Source organism: Manis javanica, chromosome 4 (genome assembly GCF_040802235.1).
Source record: "Manis javanica isolate MJ-LG chromosome 4, MJ_LKY, whole genome shotgun sequence".
In the NCBI taxonomy this organism is placed as follows: Eukaryota; Metazoa; Chordata; class Mammalia; order Pholidota; family Manidae; genus Manis; species Manis javanica.
This window is the reverse complement of record NC_133159.1, coordinates 177,392,326-177,415,921: the sequence shown is the minus strand read 5'-3', so window position 1 is coordinate 177,415,921 and position 23,596 is coordinate 177,392,326. Positions and strand designations below refer to the sequence as shown.

The 23,596-nt window shown below is 52.3% G+C and overlaps 1 protein-coding gene across 8 annotated transcripts; it reads right to left on the bottom strand.

Annotated features, from left to right (window-relative positions):
* Positions 1–2,394: 2,394 nt before the first annotated feature.
* On the bottom strand, positions 2,395–20,024 carry CDR2L (cerebellar degeneration related protein 2 like). 8 transcript variants are annotated; one of them, XM_036997309.2, is made up of 8 exons: positions 19,742–20,024; positions 18,238–18,439; positions 16,079–16,184; positions 14,194–15,017; positions 7,067–7,179; positions 6,610–6,758; positions 5,890–6,054; positions 2,395–5,005 (listed from the first exon to the last, which is right to left on the bottom strand). In XM_036997309.2, the coding sequence occupies exons 4-8, from the start codon at positions 14,270–14,272 to the stop codon at positions 4,114–4,116; spliced, it is 1,398 nt and encodes a 465-aa protein (XP_036853204.2). In that variant the 5' UTR covers positions 14,273–15,017; positions 16,079–16,184; positions 18,238–18,439; positions 19,742–20,024; the 3' UTR covers positions 2,395–4,113. The 8 variants fall into 8 exon arrangements, with proteins under 8 accessions (XP_036853204.2, XP_036853205.2, XP_073092002.1 ...); XM_036997310.2 differs by having other exon boundaries at positions 14,194–14,929; XM_073235901.1 differs by having other exon boundaries at positions 14,183–15,017; positions 19,742–20,022.
* Positions 20,025–23,596: the final 3,572 nt, after the last annotated feature.

The following is a 23,596-nucleotide window of genomic DNA, read 5'->3' as shown; positions in this document are numbered from 1 at the left end:
GCTCCCTCAAATCCCACACCAACAATGGGGCCTGCCCTGCCTGGCCTAGTTCATGGCCATCCTCTTTGCCCTACTTTTTTCTTACACATCACTGATTTTACTAGTTCATCGCTTGTCTCCTAGCCAGAATGTAATAAGCTCAGGGAGGTCGCTGGCTCAATGCATGGCACCCAGATCCTGGCACATCACAGGTACTCAGTAAATATTGATGAGATGAATTTTGGGGGAATGCGTTTTTGAAAGCTGAGCTCCTCCTGAGCTGAGTTTTAGTAACTTCAGGCTCATTCACAAAGTAGCCTATAAGCAAATTCCTGCTGAGCATGTGTGTGAAGGCTCCGGAGGACACATGAAAGGGGTGGCAGGCAGGTCGAGAAAAATGTTTTAAAAAGTGGACACACACACAGCCCGTCCCTACCCTGGCTTCATGGTGACAACAGCAGTTTTGTGGAGCATGTTGGCAGTTTCTAGCCAGGACATGAGGGGAGGCTGGTGAAGTAGAAGAGATCAGACAGGCTAAGCAGAGAGTTTTTACAGGGCTGTTAAGACACGAACTCCAAAACTGAGAAGTTCTAACTCTGAGAAAGATTTGATGTAGGGCAAACAGTGTTTGGAAACAGCTAAATGTTGGCTTGGTTAGTTTGAGAGGTGGTGTGTGATAAATGAAAACATCTCAATGAAAGCGATGATTAGTAATACTAATGGTTGTTTCTTAATGAAGAGTTCTATATTTAGGAAGAGCATAATTGCCTGGGAAAATATACCTCTGGGAATGCTGGCAGTTTTAAACAGGAGACTGTCATAAAATCAAAGCTTTACCTTTAGGAGGGAATAAACCACTTCCCAGGCATTGGCTTTGTAAACCCAAACTAGTATAATAGCAATTGGCATATGCCTTTTGGGCTCTAGGCTGGAAGGGGAGTCTCCTGGGTCTCTTCCTGTCTTAGTTCCAAGACCTGAGAAGGAGCAGAGGTGTCTCCATGGTGACTGTGATAAGCTGCTTGGGGAGAAAAGCCAGGAAGTCACCAGGCTGCCAGCTCAGGGATTATGAATAACAAAGTCAGCACCATTACATGGCATCATCATTGCTCTAAGTCTGGGCTCCAGCCCTGTGCCTGACCCACAATGATAGGAAAAGAATGCTGTAGGTTTCCATGGCCCCAAATAAACAGCCTGCTTGGGCCATCTGGTGGCCTGGATTCTAAGAGAGGGAGGGGGTAGGGGAGAGAATGAGACAAGCAACCCTGGGGTGGAGAGAAGAGCGGCTGGCAAACTCCTTTCACCTGCTGCTGTCGTGAACCATCCAGAATAGATGGTTTCCTGTGGGAAAAACAGGCTTGAGAGGTATCCTTATTCCCTTACAAAACGTGGGCACTGAATGAGGCCAGCCTTCTCCCCCTTTTCCCTCCTCTATAGGCTGAAACAGTGTTTCAGGAAGGGGGCATTCACAGGGCTGAGAAGAGAGGAAGAAAATATAAGAATCACCAACCCATTCCTGGCAGCGGAGGAGCTTGCCCTGCTCTCTGGCCTAAGATGGGGTACCACTCCCATGTAGGGGATCCACAGGATTTTTCTTTCTTCTTTTCTGGAGTGCCCTGGGTCAGACCAGCTCTTAAAACTCAACATCATGTAGAGATAGGGAGCATGCAGTATTGCAGAGTGGAATTGGTCAGGTCTGGGTTTGGATATTTCTATGACTTTGAATCATGAACTTAACCTCAGCCTCAGGATCGTCATCAATGAAACAGGTTTTATAGCTGCCTCATAAGGTTGCTCAGAGTATTAACACATGCAAAGCACTTAACACCACCAGCAGGAAGCAGCAGGCAATCAAAGTTAGCTGCCACAAAAGGATGCTTAAGTACGTCCAGGAACTTCCTTTTACTACCAGAGATACCATGGCTTCTTTTTCCTCTGTAGTGCTGGAGTGGAAAATGCAGTCTGACTAGCTCTTTCCAGACCCCCTTTCCTTCTTCCCTGAAGAGCAGGGCAGGCAGCACAAAGCATGCCTCCTGGCGTGAGTGGGTACAGCTGCCCCCTTCTTCCTGGAAGCTGCTGCCTTCACCACCACCCCGTGTATCTCCCCTGAGAACACCCCCAGGCTTTCAGCTCAGGGTGTGCAGGGAGAGCGGAGCAGGCCTGTTTGCGGAGGCAGGGAGAAGGGGGACGGATTCTCCTCACCAGAGGGGCAGTGTGTTTGGCCTTGGGATGGGGACGGCTGTCACTCTCCAGGAGGAGACTGGCACGGGAGACCCTGGGGATGTGAGGAAAGACAAAATGGTGACAGGAAGGAAGGAAGGGCAGGAAAAATATACCCACAGGGGTGGAGAGACTGGCTCTGGGATGGGAGGCAGGTGTGTGAGATGTACAGAGACAAGACCATGGCTTCAGGGCCACTTCTGCTTTTAGAATACTGGTGCATTTTTTATTAAAGAAGAGAATAAAGCATTTGTAAATATATTTCTCTCACATATACTTCAAAGGTGACGCTGGTTGGCCACTACAGAAATGGGGAACAAACAGGCAGGAGCCCCTCCCCCACCCCATCCTACCCCATCCCTCCACCCTAGACGACAGAAGAGGGCTGGAAGCTGCCCAGCTCCAAAGGACAAAGAGTTCTCAGATGTGTGAACAGAAGGACCAGCTGACAGCTCTCATCACAGTGCCACCTGGAGAGCAAGGTGGTGCCTCCAGGGAGGTCGGGCATGCTTGTTAAGAAAACCCCTTTACCCCTTAGAAACAAATAAGGCATGAAGGTTCCCGCTGGGCTCCCGGCACAGAGGCCAGGGACACCACCTTCCACCAGCATTGGCATTTCTGATTTCTAGGATCTCAGGATGGGCAGCAGACAGAGAACTGGAAGCCCTAAAGAACTGCTTAGGGCAAGCTGGGGACCTGGGCATCTTAGCTGAAGCTGGACTTTCTGAAGCTTAAAAACCGTTGACCCAGCTGGGTCCTCAAAATTCCCCCCAAAGGCGAGAAGAGCAGGCATTTTATGGGAGGGAGAAAACATGTTCCCCATCCTGTCTCAATACTGTTCAGGTGGGTGAGGAACTTGGGCAGTCCCCAGCCAAGGGGAGGGGCAGACACTGGACCACTGGCTGATGGCACATGCCTGGGGCATTCTGGGTATGATAGGTGTGACCTGCAGCGAGGTTGGCCTGTGGGGAGCATGGGAATGAATGAGACACATCATGGTCCCTGAGATGGGAGCAGGCAGAGGCCAAGCTCGGCGAGTCAGAAGCGATGTGCAGAGGTGGAGACTCACTGTGGCCCAGACCCGTGGAAGGCTTGATGCCCAGAAGGCATTTCCGGGGCTGGAACCCGAGGAGGCTGGCTCTGAGGGGAACAAGGTGCGCTGCTCATGTATGGCTGCCAAGAGGCCCACTGTTTCTCTCCTCTGATTGGCTACAGATCTACGGTGGGCTGAGGGGTTCTAGGGAACGGCCCACCCTCAACAGGGCTGGAGTGGAGGTGCACTCAGGGCCTGAGGCCTTCTGCGCTGCCTGGCAGGGGCCATTTCTGACCTGGTCAGAACCCTGGGGTTGTCTGGGGGTGAACAGCTGGTGCTAAGGACTAACAAGAGTGTCACAGCTGGGGAGAAGCAGTAGGTGGTCCAGAAGACCCCCAGAACCTGCAATAGCTGGCTATGGGGTCCCCCTTCAAGTGTTTCCAGTTGTGGCAAGGGGTCAAGGAGACCTTGCATTGCAAATCTCTAAAAATCACCAAACTTTGCAAAAAAAAAAAAAAAGCCAGCTGGTCCAGAATGGCATTCAGGAAGCCTGGCCACAAATCTAAAAGCAAGGCCTGGGGACAGGAAGCTCGGGGCTAGAGGAGCTGGGAACCCCCAGGTGAGTGGGGACATTTGGCTTTGAAACTATTAGCTGCACCTTTAGGCTGATGCAGGATAGTGGAAGTTCCTGGGAGGTGGGACATGTTGACCACCTCCCAGGTCTGCAGGGAACATGCTGCGGTTCCCTGGGCCAGAGGTCAGCCTCCTCTGGGCTATATTGCTGCTAAAGGGCTCCTTCATTCACTAGAGGCTGCATGGCCCAGGCATGAGGGACCCCATAGCCTGACCCTGGGGGAGGCTGTAGGCTGCAGGCAGGGAAAGGGTCACTTGCTGCTGTGCGTCTTGACTTTGGTGGCATTGATGTCGGCCTTGGTCTTCTGGATCCTGGAGAAGATCTCCTTGAAGAGTGCCTTGTACTCAGGCTGGCTCTGCTCCAGCCGCTTGTCCACAGCCTCCACATGCTGGCTCAGGCTCTTCTCCCCGGACTTGGTCTCTCCCTGGCCCTCCTCGCTCCCCTGAAGGTCCCTCCACGAGCTGTCCCGGGAGATGGGCCTCGAGGTCTGCACACCAGCATGCCGGACCCCAGCCCCGTGCTGCCGACACTTGCTCAGCAGCTCCTCGTACTTCTCAAGCAGTGCGTGGTACTGCTCGTCCACCTCCCGCAGGATGGACATGCCTCGCTTGCGCACGCTGTTGGCATGCAGCGTGAGGTTGCCCGCGTGCCGGCTGGCTGGGTCTTTGGCCACAATGGCGTTGAGTGCTGTGTCGCTGCAGCTCTTGCGCACGGCATGGCCTGGAGAGGCGGCTGGAGAGGAGACACCATCCTGGGTGTCTGGGTCGTGCCCGATGCCTGGCTGGGGGTCATCAGCCTCAGGGGTCTGGGTAAGGGGCGCGAGCAGGGCCTCAGCCAGGTGGTCCTCCCGGCCCAGCAGGTAGGTCTTTGCCTGCTTCATCTGCTGCAGCTCCAGCAGCTCAGCCTCCAGCTCCTGCACACGAAGGCGGCAGCCCTCCATCTCGCACAGCTGCCGCTCCAGCTCTGAGTACTCCTGGAGCACCGCCGTGTACTCACGCTCCGTCCGCTCCTTGCGCTGCCGCTCCTGGCTCACCTGGGACCGCAGCACGCCCACCAAGGTCTGCAGCCGCTCATTCTCCTGCTCCAGGGGCCGCGGGCCCAGCTCCAGGGAGGAACTGTGCAGGCGGAAGGCATCCTCGCACCTGGGAGGGAGCAGGAGCAGGTGTGCAGAGGGTGGTGGTAACGGCCTGGGCCCTGGGCCAGCCCCAGATGCTTCCCTCTCTCTTGACCACTGGGCATGATATCCTGTTTGGTCTCTAGATCCGCTCTCCACCCATCTCCCTGCAGCTTTCGGTCCTGGGAGGCTGTCCACTGTGGGCTGCTTCAGCCAGCTTTCCTGGCTCTCTTGAGCTCAGCCAGTGGGAGGCATGGGCAGAAGGTTGGGGGGTGGGGGCACAGGGAGGTAGGTGGAAGGTCGTCACCAGGCTCATTCCCAGGCCAGGTAGCATCCGCCAAGCTTCCTAGGTTCTAGTTACCTCCCTTCCTCAGCCCCTTTAGGACTAGGAATGGTAACAGCTCCTCACTATTTCAACCCTGGGTTTCCCTACCCCTTGCCCACCCCTCTTTATTAATCGCTCTTCAGTTACTTTATGCAAGGTGCTGTCTGTCTCCTGCCAGAACCTTTAAAACATGCACTAAATACACAATACTAAGAAGCCATCCCATCAAGATTTAATGGGAACAGAGGGGTGCAGTGTTAACTCCTCCTGGGTTAGAATTCTGCCTCATTAAACAGGTGACCTTGGATAAGACACATAATCTCTGAGCTTTGGTTTCCTCATCTGAATAGTGGGGATGATAAAGCACACCTCATGGTGTTGCCATGAGGATGAAATCACTTAGCAGAGTAGTGGGCACACGGCCAGGGCTCAGTGAACACTAGCAGCTGACTACCGATAGCAACAGGAGCGGTCTCTCCATAGGCTGATGATGCACTAGCTCTGTTCCCAACCCTGTCTGGGGGTTCTGCACACAGACACCACCCAGGGTCCAGGCTGCTCTGCCCATGAGTGGCACCCTCACCTACCGGGGGCTGGCACACAGCTCCTTGAGGCAGGGGAAGGTGTGGATAGTGCGCCTGCGTTCCCGCTTCTCCCGGCGCACTCGAAGCTGCTCCAGGCCCCGCAGCTGCTCCACCTGCGCCTGCAGCTCCTCGACCTGGGCCTGCAGGCGCTCAGTGGTCTCTGTCAGCCTGGCGGTAGGGTGGGGAACACAGATGGGAGCAACTTTAAGGGCCAGGGCCAGCCCTCCTCACTGTTGCCCTGGAATGACTCAGGACTGAGGACAGATGGGCAACACTGAGCCGTGCTGTCTGGTGCTGAGGTCCAGCAGGGAGCTCCCTGTGCGACCGAGGACCCACCTCTCCCACACCTCCCAGGCTGAGCTGAGTGTGCCTGTCTGTACTACCCTCCTATCACTTACCACCTGCATGCCACAGAATATTTACACGCCTGCCTTCCCTCCGAGCCTGTGAGCTCCCAGGGGGTGGGAGGACGGCTTTGTAGCCCCATCACTGTATCCCCGGTGCCTAAACAGAGCCTAGTGCATAGCTAGTGCTTAAAGAAGGGTGGTGGCCTGAATGTTAGACCACCCCAGACTGACAAGGGCAGACTGTGTACCATCCTGGGTTCCCTGGCTGGGCTTCTGGGAGAAGCATGAGCCCCAACCACCAGTCCACACACCCAAGTGCACACCCGGCCCATGGCCTCTCCCTCGCCTGGTCCCCCACCATCTGCCTGGCCCTCACCCATGGATCTTCTGCTGGGCAGCCTTACTCTCCAGCACCAGCTTCTGATTGGTCAGCTCCAGGTCTCGGGCGGTGAGGTCCAACTGCTCATACACTTTGGCATGCTGCTCATTCACGTGCCTCAGCATGTCCAGCTGCTTGCTTAGGTACTAGAGCGAAAGGGGTTTGAGTAACCTTCCAGAACAGGGTTTGGGAAAAGGTCTTTGCCTGGGCCCTCCTCCCACGTCTAGGAATAGGTTTGCTTTGGGGTATTTGTCTGAAGAGAGGTGGAGGGTAAAGATGGTAGTGCAATACGGCAGTCTAGGAGAGTTGCACAGGTTGTGAACTGCACAAGGCTGTTGGGCCAAGACTGTGTTTGCCGACAGGGCATCTTTTTCTAAGCTGCCCAAAGGTACACACAGGCCAAGGGGCCCTTAATGGCTGGGGGAGCACAGGCAGTGCCCACGTGGCTCCTCACCTCAATCTCCTGCACTTGCTCCTCATTGGTGGAGTACATCTGCTGCAGAGACTCCTCCAGCTCCTTGTTCCGCTCCAGGAGTGTCTTCCCCAGCTCTGCAGCCAAGTGCAGGTCTAGCAGTGGTCGGGGGGCAGAGGGTGAGAAAAACGTGAGCAGCTAAAATTGAGGTCAGAGGGTCCCATTTAATGTTCTGAGCACTCATTCCAGACCTGGGACCCCAGAACAACCAGGACATGGGCCTGCCCTCAGGGAGCCTCTGGGCTTGGTCGTTGCTTCTGCCTAGAATGTCCTCTCTCTAGACACCCCCAGGGCTCATTCCTCTCTGCCTTCAGGTCTGTGCTTAAATGTCACCTTCTCTAGGAGGCCTTCTCCAAGCACTGATTCAAAATCACACCCTCCTTGACCCTGCACCTCCTCCCCACTTAATTTTTCTCCTTAGCACATATCACTGTCTGACTTACCAAACTGCTCATTTATCTTAGTTATTTCCCCTAACTGTAAGCTCACACGACACGGCTTTTGCCTTTTCATACACTGATACCCCAGGACCTAGAACAATACTTGGTACAGAGCAGGCACAGAATAAATCTTTTTAGAAAGAATGAGTGAGTCAATTGCGATAAGAACACCAACAGACATAGGGGCAAGTGCTTTGGGATAATAGGGAAGGGAGAATGCTCTTTTCCTGGGCTCAGCAGGAGCCTCAGGCAATGGGTAGCATTGAGTTGGGCTTGGAAGGGTGATTAGGAGCTCGCTGAGAGGCACAGAAGGGCTTGCTGGGTATTAGAATTGCGTGAGGCTTCAGAGCTTTTTTGTCCAACCTCTTATTGTACAGATGACAGGCTGGAGAGGACTTTCCCAAGGTCATCAGCTGGGTTACAGCCACACTGAAAGCAGTTGGGTACCACCTGGTCCCAGTAACACATGCCTTTCTCCAAAAACCCCTCCTTTCCTGGGCAGCAGAATGATCCTCTTTACCCCAGCAGCCCTGATTCCTGTACTCCATATAGGACTGTGGCCTCCTCTCCCCCATCCCAGCCAAAGGTAAATGAACATCTATTAGAGAGGCCGAGAGAGGGTTTGAACTGTTTTTAGGGGGCTGAGTGGTGAGGAAAGGGAGGCATTAGAAGGAAGCAGCAGGTTCTGGAATTCCTAAAAATTCTCTCTAGTGGGTCTGGAGTTGTACGAGGGTACACAGACATTTGGGGTGGATGTTGTCCCCCTGCCCATCTATATGCCTACCTCTTTTCAGAAACAAAGGGTATATTATGTAGCTATAATATATTATTCCCTTTATTTCTAAAAAGAGTTAGGCAGACTGATGAAAATGTTCTAACACTGACTATGGTGACGGCTGCACAGCTCTGTGAATACACTGAAGGAGGCTGAGTCATTGTGCAGTTTGAATGACTGAATTATACAGTGTGTGAATTACATCTCAATAAAGCAATTAAAAAAAAAAGATAAAGGCCGTTCAATCCAGAGATGGAGACTGGTGGTGGGGAGCAAGGCCCTTAAAGAGGTCCTTAGACAAGCTCAGGCTGAGTTCACAAGGCAGTTCTCCTTTTAAAATAGCTTTACGGTTTGTGTTGATGTAAACAATCAAACAGTACAGAAAGGTTAAAAAAAGGGTGACAAAAAATTCCTTGAAAATGGACCTCATATATTCTACATCTATACCTGGGAATTCCATAAACAGATGCGGCCCCAAATGGTTATGAAAGAATAGTGCCATTTGTAAGTATTTATTGTCTGTGTGTGGGATGTGGGAAGAGTGGGGAACACCAGGGCAGAGGAAAGAAAACACACCACCTAAAGAGAGCTGCTGCTACCAGATTAGTAACCACCCTTCTAACCGGTGCTGGGTGCTTCGAACAGCTATAGATACACTTTTGGGTAAACAGAAGCGTGCTTTTCTGTACCTCTGTCTTTCATTTAAGCACATAGATTCTCTGTCAATGCACATCATTTTTAATGGGTGTCAATATTTTATTGCTTACAGGTCCCTAAACAGTCATCCCTAAATAGTCCTTATTGCTAGAACTTTTAGGTGTTTTCCATTTTTTTCTGTTAAAAATGAAAGCATATAAAACTCCAAAACTGGTTTTTCTTGGCATCATCATCAGAAGGTTAATTGCTCAAGGCTAAAGGTTCTTACATGAGTATTCTTTAATATTTTAAAATATTTAATAGTATTTAATATATATTTTTTAAATATTTAGTATTTTTCTAATGGCTGAGGTAGGTGCAGTTCCTCGCTAAGCAGAAGTAGAAAATCTGTGCAAATTACCACCTATATCCTGAGGATACTTTCCTAGAAACACAATTACGAGGGCAAAGGGTAGGCCTATGTGAATCATTTGCCAATACGCTGTCCAGGAAAGTTTGGTTCGTTTCTCCATCATGAGGTTGTTTCTTAAAACAGCCCTCAATGTAGGCTGATGGTGCGAATCCAGATCGAGACTTGAGAAGCAGCTCTGCTGTGGCCGGCACGATGTGGCCGCGGGACTCAGCTCTTTAATGTTTCCCTTTTCAGACAAGGATTGTCCTACCAGAGGATGGACAGGCTCTACCCGCTCCTGGCAAGTTTCGTAATTGTTTCAGCGGAGCCCCTTGCTCAGCACAGACAGGCCTGGGGTGGGGGTTTCCTCTGGGAAGAGCTCCGCAGACCAGTGACTCCTGGTGGGCATCTGAGAGCAGAGCCTCGTGCTTGCTTCAGCCAAGCGGGGGGTAGGACACAGCCTCAGGAAAGCCAGAGGAGCCGGCCAGCTGCCCATCAGGAATAAAGCTGGAGTCTGCTCCCACACACAGAGGTGAGGTTTTAAAAGCCAGAATGGTGCCTCCAGGCTTGGCCTAAACTGGGAGCTGCCATGCCCAGATGTCATCTGGAGAAGTTTGTGGGTGGAGCAAAAAGCTGCTATCCTAGAGCGAGGTTGCAATAACTTAGCCTGGAAAAACAAAAGCTGCTTTTCCAAACACCTACCTCAGCCATTAAAAAAATACTAAATATTTTTTTTTAAATTAAATACTATTAAATATTTAAAAATATTAAATAAAGAATACTCACGTAAGAACCTTTAGCCTTGAGCAATTAACCTTCTGATGATGATGCCAAGAAAAACCAGTTACCTAACACAGACCTAGAAGGGGAATAAGGATGTTTGCGGCATGAATTAATTAACTCTAAATTGGCCAAAACTCTTGAGGCGTCCATCTACAAAGCACGCAGTTTAATGTTAGGATCATTAACTGTAGCCCTGTGCTACGATGAGTGCCTAGTGGAAATTTGGGAGCCCAGCAAGACCACCTCCAGTTTGTGATGAGGGAGCCATGCCATCTTTCTAGTCTCTCTAATGAGATGGTGAGCCATTTAGCTTATCTCCAAATGGTATCAAATAATCCAGGTATAAATGAAAAAGAACAGAGGCCACACTCATGAGGGTTTTCTCCCTTGGGAACCATCAGGTGGTCTGTGAAGAGGCCACCGCTACTGATGCCTCCTCCTACGTTGGGAGAGGCTCCATGGGCGGCCTGCTAGGAGCCCCAGCAGCTTAGCCTAGAGTCCAAGGTTACGGGTCCAGGGGCAGAGCGAGAAAAAGTCAGGAACCACCTCACTTGCGCTTCTTTTCCAGGTATCATCTGAGCTGTGTGTGTACTCCCACGGCCAGGGGCCTGGGGCAGCTGCAGGCCACACTGCGAACCAGGACACTGAAGCTTGTCTTACCAGGGTGGCAAATGTGACCTGGACTGAGTAGTGATTCAGGGATGGGGAGGAAGGGAACACACAGAAGCTGTCTGGGGCAGGGGAGAATCTGAGACTGTCTCAGGGAAAACGGATCACAGTGCAAGCTAAGCTTGTCAAAGCTGCCAGGAGGGATCACGAGAGAAGTCTAGAAGCTGCGGAGCAGGGGACTGAGTGGAGCTAAGTGCTGGGAAAAGGACAGTAGCCAGATGAAGGGTGGTGGAGGCCCCAGGGAGGAGCAGCTCCCCCCTGGACCAACTGGGGAAGGATGCCTGGATGGCAATGGGAGAAATGCGCTTGCTGGCTAAGCAGGAAGTAGAAGCCAGAGTAATAAACAGCCTGTGGTAGCCAGATTAACGGTCACACTGGATCAGGCTCAGGAAGGTACTGAGTCTGAACTGGCACCATCTCTGCCTGGGCCCTGGAGTTTTCTGGGGACTCCTGCAGTGGGTTTCATCCATTTTACCCTCTGAATGCCTACTGAGGAGCTGCCCATGAGCCTGAGAGGGAATGGCTTCGGAGCCAAGGGGATGCCTCTGAAATGAAACCCTGAAATCCCACCACCCCTCACTGGTTGGGGTCCGGGTGGAGTCCCACAGACTCCAGAGCAGAGATGTGGGAAAGGGACAGGGGACAGGCACAGGGAAGGAGAGACAGAGATAAAGGGCATAGGAGGAGGCACTCTACCACCTGGTAGGGCTGCAGGTGGTCCTGATCACAACCTCCTGGGTACAAATATCAGGAACTCTGGGTCCAGTCATCCGCCTCCCCTTGCCATGTCAGAGCTCTCCCCTGAGGCTGACACTCAAGGTCAGGTGCCCCAGACTTCAAATCTGTGACTCAGCAGCCATCTCTCAGCCTGGAAGGAGGTACCCGTAAGGTCCCCCATGCCTGGTTCACAGTTGGGGAGTGGGGTGGACAGAGAGGGTGCCAGTGCTTAATAATTAATGGCTTTTCTATTTTTATAGGTGCCTTTGGCAGTGGGCAGAGGGAACATGGTAAGAATCTGGGAGCTTGCTTGTTCCAGCCACCTTCCTGTACTGTGACAGAACAGCATCAAAGTCACACAGGGTCTTGGTGGCCAAGCTACAAAAAGTAAATTTGGGGCCTGCCTTCAGGGCTACACAACAGGCACCTGATCCCTGGTGGCTGGCCTTTGGCCCAGGCCCTACCCCATTATCCAGCTCTCCATGCTGGGCCCCAAGGGGCGGTGCCGCAGCAGCTGAGCCTGGGAATTCCTCCAATCTGCAGCCCAGCAGTCTAGATAACTCCTAACTCCCAGTCCCGTGCAATCTTCTCACATTGCTCCTTGCCTTAGTACAAGTGTCCCCCCCCCCTAGAATGCTTGCTTGTCTTCCACTGCCCGAGGACCCCCTATTCACTGTCCAGCTCAGATGGACCTGTGCATAAACCTTTGAGTCTTACAGCACAAGGTCCTCCTGTCTCTGCTCTCACTGTCTGCTGGGACACTGGCTGCTGCAGAACCCCTGTGGCTCATCACAGTTGCTCGTTTGATCCCACTTCTGCCTCCTGTGCTGGAATGTGGAGTCCCCTGAGAGCAGAGATCAGGGTCCCATGCTCAGCACAACACTTGCCCGTGATGAGCAGACATTTGGTGTTTGGTCACATGCTCCAATTTCTTCTGAGACTGTCTTATTTCTGGTTTTCTCTCCTTGTTCCTGGGCTCCGGCTGCTACTGGACCTATGAGGCAAGGCTGACCACTGTTGGCTGGCAAGGCCAGAAAAGTTGGGGGCGCCTGGGCCCATCTCCTACCCTGGCCCCAGAGCATGGCTGCTCAGCCCTGCTGGAATCTCGATGCCTCTCTCTCTTTGGAAGCAACATGCCTCCCACCCCTACTCTCTGGCTCCTTCCTCCCACATCTGGGCCGGGCACCATGCCAGAGACTTCATTAGGGGTGTGGGAATGAAACAGAGACAGCAACAATGTCAGCAGGAACGATGTCAGTATCTGCCTCGGGGAGGCCATCTTCCCAGAAGCTCAGCTTCCAGTCTTTCCTTATCCACCCACCTCTTCCATGAAGCCCTCTCATTGCATCCTATCACCCACACTCAGGTGTCTGTGGGATGCAAAATTTTGGGGTAGTACCCAAGGATTGGGGAGAAGGCTGTCACAGCCAGTATTGGGCATCTCACTCCAGGCAGAGAGGCTCAGGGTGGACTCCTGGGCACAGAGTACGGCAGGGTTCAGCCCAGCAACCCTGGTCGTACACTGGTCCTCCAGAAGCTCTGACTAACCCACACTCATGAGCACAAGGACAGAGCCTCACTTACCAGCATATCTGGCCACATGGGGATGTGGGTCAGGGCCAAGAAACAGAGTTCCAGGATCTGGGCAGATACCTCACTAGAGGGCAAAGCCAGGCATTGTGGGCTGGTGACTGGAGACCCAGAGTAGCGGGTATTGGCACACACTGAACCGACTTGTGTCCACACCTGCCCTGCTCCCTGGATGGCCGTGGTCACTTCTGCTGGACACGCTTCCTTGCCCCTCCAGCTCTGACTGTCCCACAAGGAGGCACTCTGGGGGAGGGGGGCTGGATTTGATTCCACTCCAGCAGGCCTTGGCCATGACCCTTTTAGGACTCCTCCTCCTTCCTGTCCTAACAGTCCCACCCCCTACTCGGATGATGTCACCTTGGCCACCTCATCACCAGCTTCTAACTCTTTTCTGGTCATCCTCTCTACCCTCAGAAGGGAGGGGGAAGGGAGGGGCTCCCTTTTTACTCAGGCTCTAATCTGGAACATTGCTCAAAATTCCCAAACCTAACTTCCTCCAAATCATGAGCCACTTGGGAGGGAGCAGGAGGGGAAAGGCCAGGGGACTCCTCCCTCTGGAAGGCAGATTGGAGACCCCAAGTCCCTGCTTCCTCTGGCAGGGTCCCAACACCCCTCATCCCCTCCCTGGACAGAAGGGGAGGGAGTTGGGGAAACTTTCTGGGACACACACACACACACACATTTTATATACACACTCCACCCCTCTCAGCAAAAGATGACCGAGGAGCCACCTCCCGACCTCCAAAGACTTCCAGCCAGTACTCAGGTCCTCCAATAATACCAGGGGTGCCTGGGCAGTTCCTGCCTCTAAAATGCAGTGGATGAACTGGGGGAAGTATGTCCCTGTCATTCAGGGAATGAGGAAGACCGCTCCCCAGACTTTTGCAGGTTTCTGCCAGTAGGGTCTGGGTCTTCCCTGGCAGCGCCCCACCTCTCCAGGTCCCCATTCTCCAAAAGCATCTCCTGGGAGTCCGGCACGTCGGGTTCAGCCCAGCCCTCCCCAGAATGACACCGCTCAACAATGGAGAAGCGGACAGGGTCGCGGGGCGCACCCCGCTCTCCTGCTGCCCCCTTACCCCGCGCTCACCCTGCTCCAGGTCCTGCTGGTCGTACCAGGGCTCCTCTTCCTCAGCCGAGAAGTCCTCCATCCCAGCGGCTCTCCGCATGGCCCCGCGGGCGGCGGGCGGGCGCTGCGGCGGCGCGGCTCAGGGCCGGGGCGCGGGGCCCGGGACAATGCGGCGGAGGCCGGCTGGGCCTCCTGCGTCGCGGATTCGGGCTGCAGAGCCCCGGCTCGCGCCGCACCCCTTCGCCATCAGGTGCCCACAGGGCGCCCACGCGGGACTGGCGCGCCGCTGCGGTCCGGCCCGGCCGGGGTCTTACGGAGCTGCGGGCACCGCGCAGCGGCGGCACAAAGGGTGAAGGGGCGTGGACAGCGGGCTGAACGGCTGCAAGGAGGGCCCGGGCCTGTCAGCAAGTCTGGGGCGCTAGCAACGCGCGGATGCCGCAGCGGGCGCCCCTAGCGCACCTCCGGCCTGCGCTGCCCCTGGCCCACCCGGCGACACCCGGAGCGGCAACTGCATCCTGGCCAGGCCGGCCCTGCGCTTCCAGGGCCGCCCGCTGCACGGGCTGGGGCCGGCCGCTGCCGACCAATCAGGAGACGTATGCAAAGCTAGAGGCGGGGCAGGGGCGGGACCTCCCCGGTACCCTGGTCTTGCTGTTACTGGATGAACTCCACCTTCCCTTCTCGCTCCAATTCTTCAGTTTACCGTTCACCGTCTGAAATTATTCTCTTTACTTGCTGTTCTCTCTCTCTCCCTCTAGATCTGAAAGTAAGGATCTTGTTTTTCTTGTTCACATCTGGCAACTCAGTGCCTAGAACAGGTTGGTCCATTGGTTCCTTCCTTAGGCACCCTTTGAATATTAATTTACAATTACTTTTAAGAAGTTGAGTGTTTTAATGCTTGTGGCTGGCAAACAGGAGCGGCCAAGTCTGAGGGTGTGTTACCGGCATTCAGGGCCTTTCCCTTTAACGTCCTGTTTCCCTCTCCTTGAATCCATATCCTATAGCCAGCTATACCCATTAAAACCAAACAGTTTTACCTATCCAAATATTCTTTTCTTTGTTTGAAATTGAAATATCATTGCTATACAATCTTATATTAGTATTAAGTATACAACATAGTGGTTCAACAATTACCTGTATTATTAAATCCTCACCACCACTAGTGCAGTTACTATCTATTAACATGTTATAGAATCACTGGTTATATTCTCCATGCTGTACTACCATCCCTATGACCAACATATGACTGATAATTTTTGTGCCCTTCATCCCCCTCACACTTCCCCACCCCCATCCTAATCCCTCCTCCATGATAACCACCTGTCACTTCTCAGTGTCTACCAAGCATTCTTTCCTTAAGGAGTTTTCAAACTCAACGACTTAGGTAACTCATTTGTGTTAGGACATATCATGTGCTTGTACTGTTGGGGCACACTGAGTATATCCACCTTGAATATATGTGGAAAGTATATCCAGCAAAGAATTCATATATCCAGAATATAGAAAGAACACCTACAATCCACGAGAAAAAGTCCAATAGAAAAGTGGGTAAAAGACTGATCAGGCACTTCACAAGTGACCAAGTGACCCAATAAGCATGTGACAAGGTGTTTAACTTCTTTAGAAGGATCAACTGCTGTAGGGGAAGACAAGGAAGCAGGACTGACAGAGGGAGAAGCCAGGTTAGGACAAAAGCCTCCCCTGGTTCCTGGACAGCTCCACAGCTCCGAATCTGGGGTGACCCTTCAAAGCTATTTCAAGTGGCAATGGGGACAGGGCCTTCATATCACTCACACACACACTCACTCACACACACACACACACACACACTCCACCACACACACACCAGTTATTGAATATCAACCAGTCATTGAATGGATGCAGGCTGCCCCTGGGAAGTGGGTGTTACCTGGAGCACAGGAGCTCTTTGCAGTTCCTCTCTTGTGAGGGAGGACTGTCAGCCAGAAGCCCTCCCAGCAGCTGGGGGAACAGGTCCTTCAGTCCTGAAGGGGAGTCTGGGGGAATGTAACACAGCATCTGCTATAAACACATACCCTATAACCCGGCATTCTGTTTCTATATACGTGCAACAAAAATATGTGCATATGTCAATCAAAAGACATGTACAAGAATATTCATAGCAGTACTATTGTTAATGGCCCAAATTGGAAACAACCCAAATGTCCATTGATAGTTGATAAATAAAATGTATACTCATGCAAGAGAATATTGTATAGTACAGATAAAATGATCAAAGACATCAGGCACAAAGAGTAAATACTTACATTGGTTTCCCATTGTTTCTTTAACAAATCACCCCAAATTTAGCAGCTTGAAGCAACACAAATATATTACTTTTTTTTCCATTGTGGTTTCAGCAACCATCTTTATCATCCAGGTAAAACAATACTTTGCGGGCCACTAGCCAGGTTCCTGCTTGGCTCTGTAGTCTACCTTTCTGTCTAACCAAGGCTGTGGCACACCAGGCACTGGTCCTGCAGATATGCCATCAAAGGTGAGGGTTCAGGTGGGATGGGGACAGGGTTGTGGGGCAGGATCCTCCCTAGGAAGATGAAAGCAGGTCAGTGGGCAGACACTCTGGGGCAAGTTCTGTAATGGATAAGAGCTTATGAATAAGATGCTCTGAGAGTCTGAGCAGCTCTCAGCAGGGAAGAGTGTCTGGCCCTCTAAAGTAATTCAAGGTTGAAATGACAATCATTTTGTCGCCAACTGTTAATCATGTGTGCCAACTGTTAATCATGTGTATCTTTCTTTGAATGGTGAGGTAGGGGGACCAGGTAGAAGTCAGCTAACTGCACAGCAAGCCAGAGCTACGAAAGAGAATGTAAAGGTTGGGGGGCTGCCCCCATCACCTGACCCCCAGGCTCACTCCTGGCCTGGTTTTACTTCAACTTCTGCCGACAAGAGATGGTGCCCACAGGGGGAATGAGAGAGTGCTCCCAACTGAGGGGTTTCTATGTCAGGAGGATTCCCCCATCCCTGGCACTTCTGGATTCAAGAGAGCAGGAGAACAGGCAGCTGAGGTGTCAGCTCTTAGATAGTAGTTGGTGATGACAGCATCAGGATAATCCTGCTGTAGCTTGGACCAATTGTCATGGACTGACAGTCCATGGAGTGTATCTACCAGTAGGAATAAACACCCTAGAAAACCATGGGGCAAAGCCCCACTGGTCCAACAACATTCAGTGCTGAAACAGGCATATACAAATTTATGATCTTACAGTTCTGTGGGTTAGAAGTCTGCCTTGGCTCTCAGTGGCTGAAATCTAGGTGTCTGCAAGGCTGTGTTCTTTTCTGGAGGCTGCAGGGAAAAATCTGTTTCCTTGCTTTTTCTACCTGCTAAAGGCCACCCACCTTCCTTGGCCCCAGGTCTCTTTCTCCGTCTTCAAACCCATCAAAAGCAGGTTGAGTACTTCTCACACTATATCACTCTGACCTCTGCTACTTTCCTCTCTCATTTTTACAAATCCTTGTGATTAGGCACAACTAGATATCCGGCATAAGCTCCCAATCTCAAGGTACTTAACTTAATCACATCTGCAAAATCCCTTTGGCTGTGTAAGGTAACACAGTCAAAGATTCTGGGGACTAGGATGTGGACATCTCTGGGGATCATGATTCCATTTATATAAAGTTCAAAACTGGCAAAAATGAATCTAATCAGGGTAGTATTTGGCCTGGGGGAGTCATGTGGGGAACTTTGAAGGGCTGGGAGTGTTTCATTTCCTGATCTGGGTGCTGGTCACACAGGTGTTTCCATTCATGAAAATTATCAGCCTATACAATTTTGATGTGTACACTTCTCTGATATATGTTATATTTCAATTAAATAGATCACTAAAGAAGAAAAGAAAACAAACACCCGATGGCCACGACACAGGCAGTCTCTGCCCTCATGCAGCTTACATTCTTCAGGGGACAAATAAATAATTACAACCTGAAGTATGAAGGAAATTAACCCGATTCTGTGAGAATGAGTCTGGGCGAAGGTTTAGAATCAGTATTTCAGGGCAGGCTTCCTTCAGAGAGTGACATCTATGCTAATACCTGAAGGATGAGATGGTGCCAGCCATGCCACGTTCTGGAAGCAGAGTGTTCCAGGCAGAGGACACAGCAAGCTCAGATGCTCTAAGTCAGAAGCAGCTTGACATATATTAGGAACTGATGGAAGCCCAGTGTGGCTGGAGTGGAGTGCACAGGGGAGAGATGAAATTGGAGCCAGGGCCATAGGAAGGAGTTGGGATTTTTCCTGCCAAGTGGACAAAGAAAACTAATAAAAGGCTTTTCACTTTCAGTTGTAAAACATCAATTTTTTTTGGAGCCTGGGTTGGAGGGGAGCAAGAATGGAAGCAAGAAGACTAGTCTGGAGGCGTCTGCCATGGTCTGGAAGGGAGGTAATGGTGGGGGTGGGGTGGTCAAGGCTGGTGGCAGTGAAGATAGAGTAAGATGAGAAATATTTTGGGTGTAGAACTTGGATGGGCAGATTAATTGACTAAAGAATGAGAGTGACACTTAGACTTCTGGCTCCAGTAACTGGGCAACAGTGATGCCATTTGTTGCGATGGGGGCAAACTGAGTCTAAGCGACAAACAGGTTGAGGGCTGAGTTCCAGAGGGATCTGGTCGGCACTCTAAGCCCACCAAGTCCATCTCTACATTTGTTCATTTTTCATTCTGCCACTCTGCCCACATGAGGCATGGCTGCACCCACGGAGTTTAGGAAATAGGACGTGCCTAGAGGAGAGGAGAGGCAAAGGGCTGAGGGCCCGCACAGGGAAGGGCTGCCCCGTTTACCTCAGCCTGGGCAGGAAGGATGCTAGCAGGGCTCCCCTCTTGCCAAAGCAATGAACGGCAGCTCCCCACCTGGAGCTTTCCCTGCAACCCCTGAAGTTAAGGATGCTTTCAGTGATGACTTAAGATGGCTCCCATGTTTGGAAACTTCCAGATTCTGGGGTATCTCTTAGCCTTTGGCCTTTACCACCCTGGCCATGCCCTCAGCATGGCTCTGCCCTTTCCTACTCTCCTGCAGCCACCTGGCCCTGCCCCAGACACAAAAGCATCACCTGGCAGGGAAAGGCATGCCAAAAAGGCTGGACTGACACCTGGGCACTGTGCAGGGTGACTGAAGTGGGACTCCCCTGGATCTCACGAGGCTGGGGTGGGGTGGGGGTGGGATGAAGCTGGGCAGCCAACTCTCAGGATGGTGTCTCCACAGGGGACAGGGGGTGGAGGCTCAGGTGACCCACCCAGCTGTGGCTGGCCGAGGAAAGGGGGTGCCTGCTGCATACCTTTGTTTGATCTGGTTCATGAGAACCCCACCCAGGCTACTTGCCTAGTGGGACCACTCTGTGCCTTCAGGACAGGCAGTATTTTCTAAACTGCTCCAAGAGGAGGAAAATCAGACCTGCCTTTGAAGAAGGAAACTCCTCTGCCTCTCCGAGCTACCCGCCAACCAGTCCAGGGCCCATTTCAGGCCTTCCAAGCAGGCTAGAGAGCCGTGCCCAGGGGTGGGAAGTATAAATGACCTGACCTTGGGATCCCCAGCCCGGTACCTCATCTGTGTGTCAGGCAGACCTATTTCATGGTGTTCGTCGGGGGCATCAAGGCACGGCGCTGACGGACAGAGCCCTAAGTGGACTCGACGTCCCCCAAGGCTGCCTTGAGCATTACGCTTCCCGGGGGTCGTCTCACTCCAGCGGCCAGGAGCGCTTCCCGAGCTCCGTCCCGCGCTCCCCGGAAATGCAAGTCCGGGTCCCGGCAGTCCGCACCGCGGGAGCTCCGAGCCGGACGCACCCACGGGAACGCCCTCCCCAACGTGGGGGGAACCCGATACGCCTGCGGCTGCGCAGTCGCTACAGTCCCTCAACTCGCCCCGACCCCCACCCCAGGCCAGCTCGGCTCAGCCCACCGGAAATGACGGCGCGTGCGCAGACCGCGCTGACGTTGGGGGTCCCGCGGCTCCCAGCTGACCAGTCACACTGGGGGAGGGATATCCACCGACCCAACACGCCCCGCGTCTAGGCTTGAGGTCGAGGATCAGGAGACCCCAGGACACCTTCCTCGGGTGCCCCCGCTCCTGCAGGCTGCACTGTCCCCCGCTGCTCCTGACGGTCATTCCGGCGCTGGACACACACTGCACTGAGTGATCCCTTCTCTTCTGCCCCCTCCACCTCTCTGAGATCAGCGCCTAGCCGGGCAAGGCGCTGAATACATTTGAATGAGTGAGGTCCTCCGGTGTGCATCCCCCCACTTCCCCGTACAGCATTTGAGTGTCCCAGACCACTGTCTGCCCTGGAAGGGGGATTCTTTTAGATTCTCATAGTCCTTGTGGTCAGAAAGTGCTTCGGGGTGTCTACCTCAAAATCCTGCAGTTCAAACCTCCATCTTGTCATCAGTGAAATGACCTTTAGGATGATAATACTGAGAGTGTGCTCCGGTGACCTACTTCGGCCTTCCTTCTTTAAGACCTTCTGGTGGGGCTGTTGGGAGGATCAGTGCGTTAACATCGGGCCAAGTGCTTAGCCTAGTGCCTGGGCCCCGCCAGCCCTATTCAGTGTTTGCTTCTCGGATCATTATTATTTCAGCTGTTTTACCTGGAGGACCTAGCCCTTGCCCATCCTTACCTCTCTTCTCGCTGGGTTCCCGAGGCAGGCCAGGAAGACCTGTGTGAGGACCTTCCCTTCCTGGTGGTGGTGGTGGTCACAGGGCCAGGTAAGACATGGCCTCAGAGACCCATAGAGAAGCTCCAATCACATTTGCTCACTGTGGCACACCGGAAATGATGGCGCGTGCTCAGGCCGCGCAGATGGGGGATCCATGGATCCATCTGCCTTTGGGCAGATAGTGCTCCTTGAGGGCAGGGACTCTGGCTGGCACACAGCAGGTGCCCCATGAATGAACAAATGAATGCTTTAAAATCAGTGGCAGAGCCTATTCCTTGGACCTCCTGAATCCATCTCCACCGCAGGTTAGACCCACTTGCCCCACCTGAAAGGCTCTTAAAATGAATGTGAGAAGCAGTTGGTGAAGATGTGTCATTCCTATTGACTGGAGTGGACTAGCCGAGTGGCTGCACCTTCTGTGATCATCCAGGATTTATCTTCATTCACTTATCCATAAATAGCTTTGTGCAAAACCAGTGTTAGGTGCCTGGGACACAAGGAACAGGACAGACCCAGTCCCTGCTCTCATGAAGCTTGCATTTTAGTAGGTGAGACATTAGCCAAATAAAACGGCATTAACCAAATAAAAAGGCAAACATTATTTTAAGGTGTGGTAAAAGTTTTAGGAACACACTGGGGGCTGAAATAACAACAGCTGGGGTGGGAAATCTCTCAGGGAAAGAGAATTTTAAGATAAGATCCTAAGGGTGAAAAGGGAACAGCCACATAGGGAGTGGGAGGAGGGATGCCCCAGGCAGAGGAACAACCTGTACAGAGATCCCAGGCAGAAAGAGCTTAGAGGGTTTGAGGAAGTGAAGAAAAATCAGTGTGGGTGGAAACTAGGAGCTTGGGGTAGGGGGTGCAGGGCCCAGATCATGCAGGGCCATGAAGGTCACTGTGGGGCCCTGAGAAAATTGTTCCTAACAAAGGGCTCCAAGGAGCTTTCAGTGGGGGAGTATTGTGGGCTGCAGCTTACAATTTATCAGGCTGTCCTGCAGCAAATAGATTAGGGTGAGGGACAATGGAAGCTGCTGTAGCTGAGAGATGATGGGGCCCTGCAAAGGCAGGAGCAGTGGAGACCAGGGAGGTAGAAAATACCCTTGTTCCAGAGATAACATCCATCATCAGGACTTGGTAATGGATTGGACAGGGGTGGTAAGAGCAGGGGCATTAAGGGTGACACTGGATTTCTCCTTCGAGCACCTGGAAGGGGCCATTGACTGAAATGAGGAGACTTAGAGGCAAAGGTCGGGAGAGGGAAGGATTGAGCCTGGGGGCAGGAAGTGTGGCGAATAGGTCACCCACAATGTGGCAGTTTGAAACACTGCCAACTTCTTTGACACTTCTTCCCTGGGGAGGTGGGGTACAGGTCCCCTCCCCTTGCACCCAGTGGGCTTGTGATTGCTTTGACCAATAGAGAAGGGTGGAAGTGATTTTATGTGTTATTCCCAGGCCAGGCAGCTTCCTCTTTTTCTCTGAACGCCCTCTATTTGTGTGCACCCTTAGGGATACTCCCTCTCAGAGTGCAGCGTCCTTGCTGTGAGTGGCTCAAGCCATGTGCAGAGGTCCCATGTTGGTGTATCCATCTTCAGCCCCAGCTGAGCCCAGCCCTTAGGTCCTTGAAGTCCAGGCACCAGATATGTGAGGGAAGAAGCCTCCAGATGGTTCCAGGCCCCAGCTGCTCCAAGAGTTAACCCTTCCCCAGCCATTCTTGTCTTCCCAGCTGAGACATCATGGAGGAGAGTCAAGCCACCTCAGCTGGGTCCTATCTGGATTATTGAACATGGAATTTATAATGAAATGGTTATGTTTCACACCAAATTTGGTAGGAAAGTTGTTACACAGCAATAATACCTAGAACACACATCAAGTTGACAACTAACTTCAACATCACCTGCATCCTTCCTCTCCATCCCACCTGTGACTGCCTTGGTTCATCATCTCACCTTCAGATGGATTCCCAGCATTCAGGCTGCTTTATCTTTCCCATAGCAGCCAGAATGAATGATTGCTAAGACATAATGATGTCAAATGACATTATTCCTGTGCTTCAAAGCCTCCTCGTTGCTCATGGAATAAGATTCAAGCTCCTTAACAGTTAGCTGTATGGGGGCCTTTCTGGTCTGGTCCTGGCCTACCTCACCAGCTTTATTCCATGTCACTCTCTGCATTTCACCCTAACCAGGGCTTTCTGTTCCCTAAGCAGAGCAGGCTCTGTACATTTCTGGGCCTCCTTCTGTTTGCTCTGCTACCTGTGCTGAGCAGCATATGTTCTATTTACCCTTCCCAATCTCTTTCCATCTGCGCCATGCCCAGGAGGCAGAAGCATCTATGGGTGGCGTCAGGGGGCTCCCTTGCTCTCTTGTTGTCTATAGGTCCACTGATGGGAAGTACAATGAGGAAATTGGGGTGGGGACAGGAGAAGAGGGCAGGTGGGTTGTCCATCTCACAGCTCCCTCTCTTCCGGAAGAGAGCTATTCTGTCCAGTCTGCTCATTCAGTGACACGGTGACATCCCTGTCCCCCTCCTCCTTACCTCCATAGATCTGGCCTACCCTGCCTTTGTGCCACCCTTTAGCTACCTAGATGGTGCACCCCTCGTTTTTTACTTGTGGAATTCCTATTTAGGCTAAATGTCATCTCCGTTTGAAGCATCTAGGATTTCTAGAAGCTTCCAGACACAGCATGCAAGATGATGTGGAAAAAGTGCAGCATCTTTTGGGGTAAGAGTCGGGTTTGCTTCTTT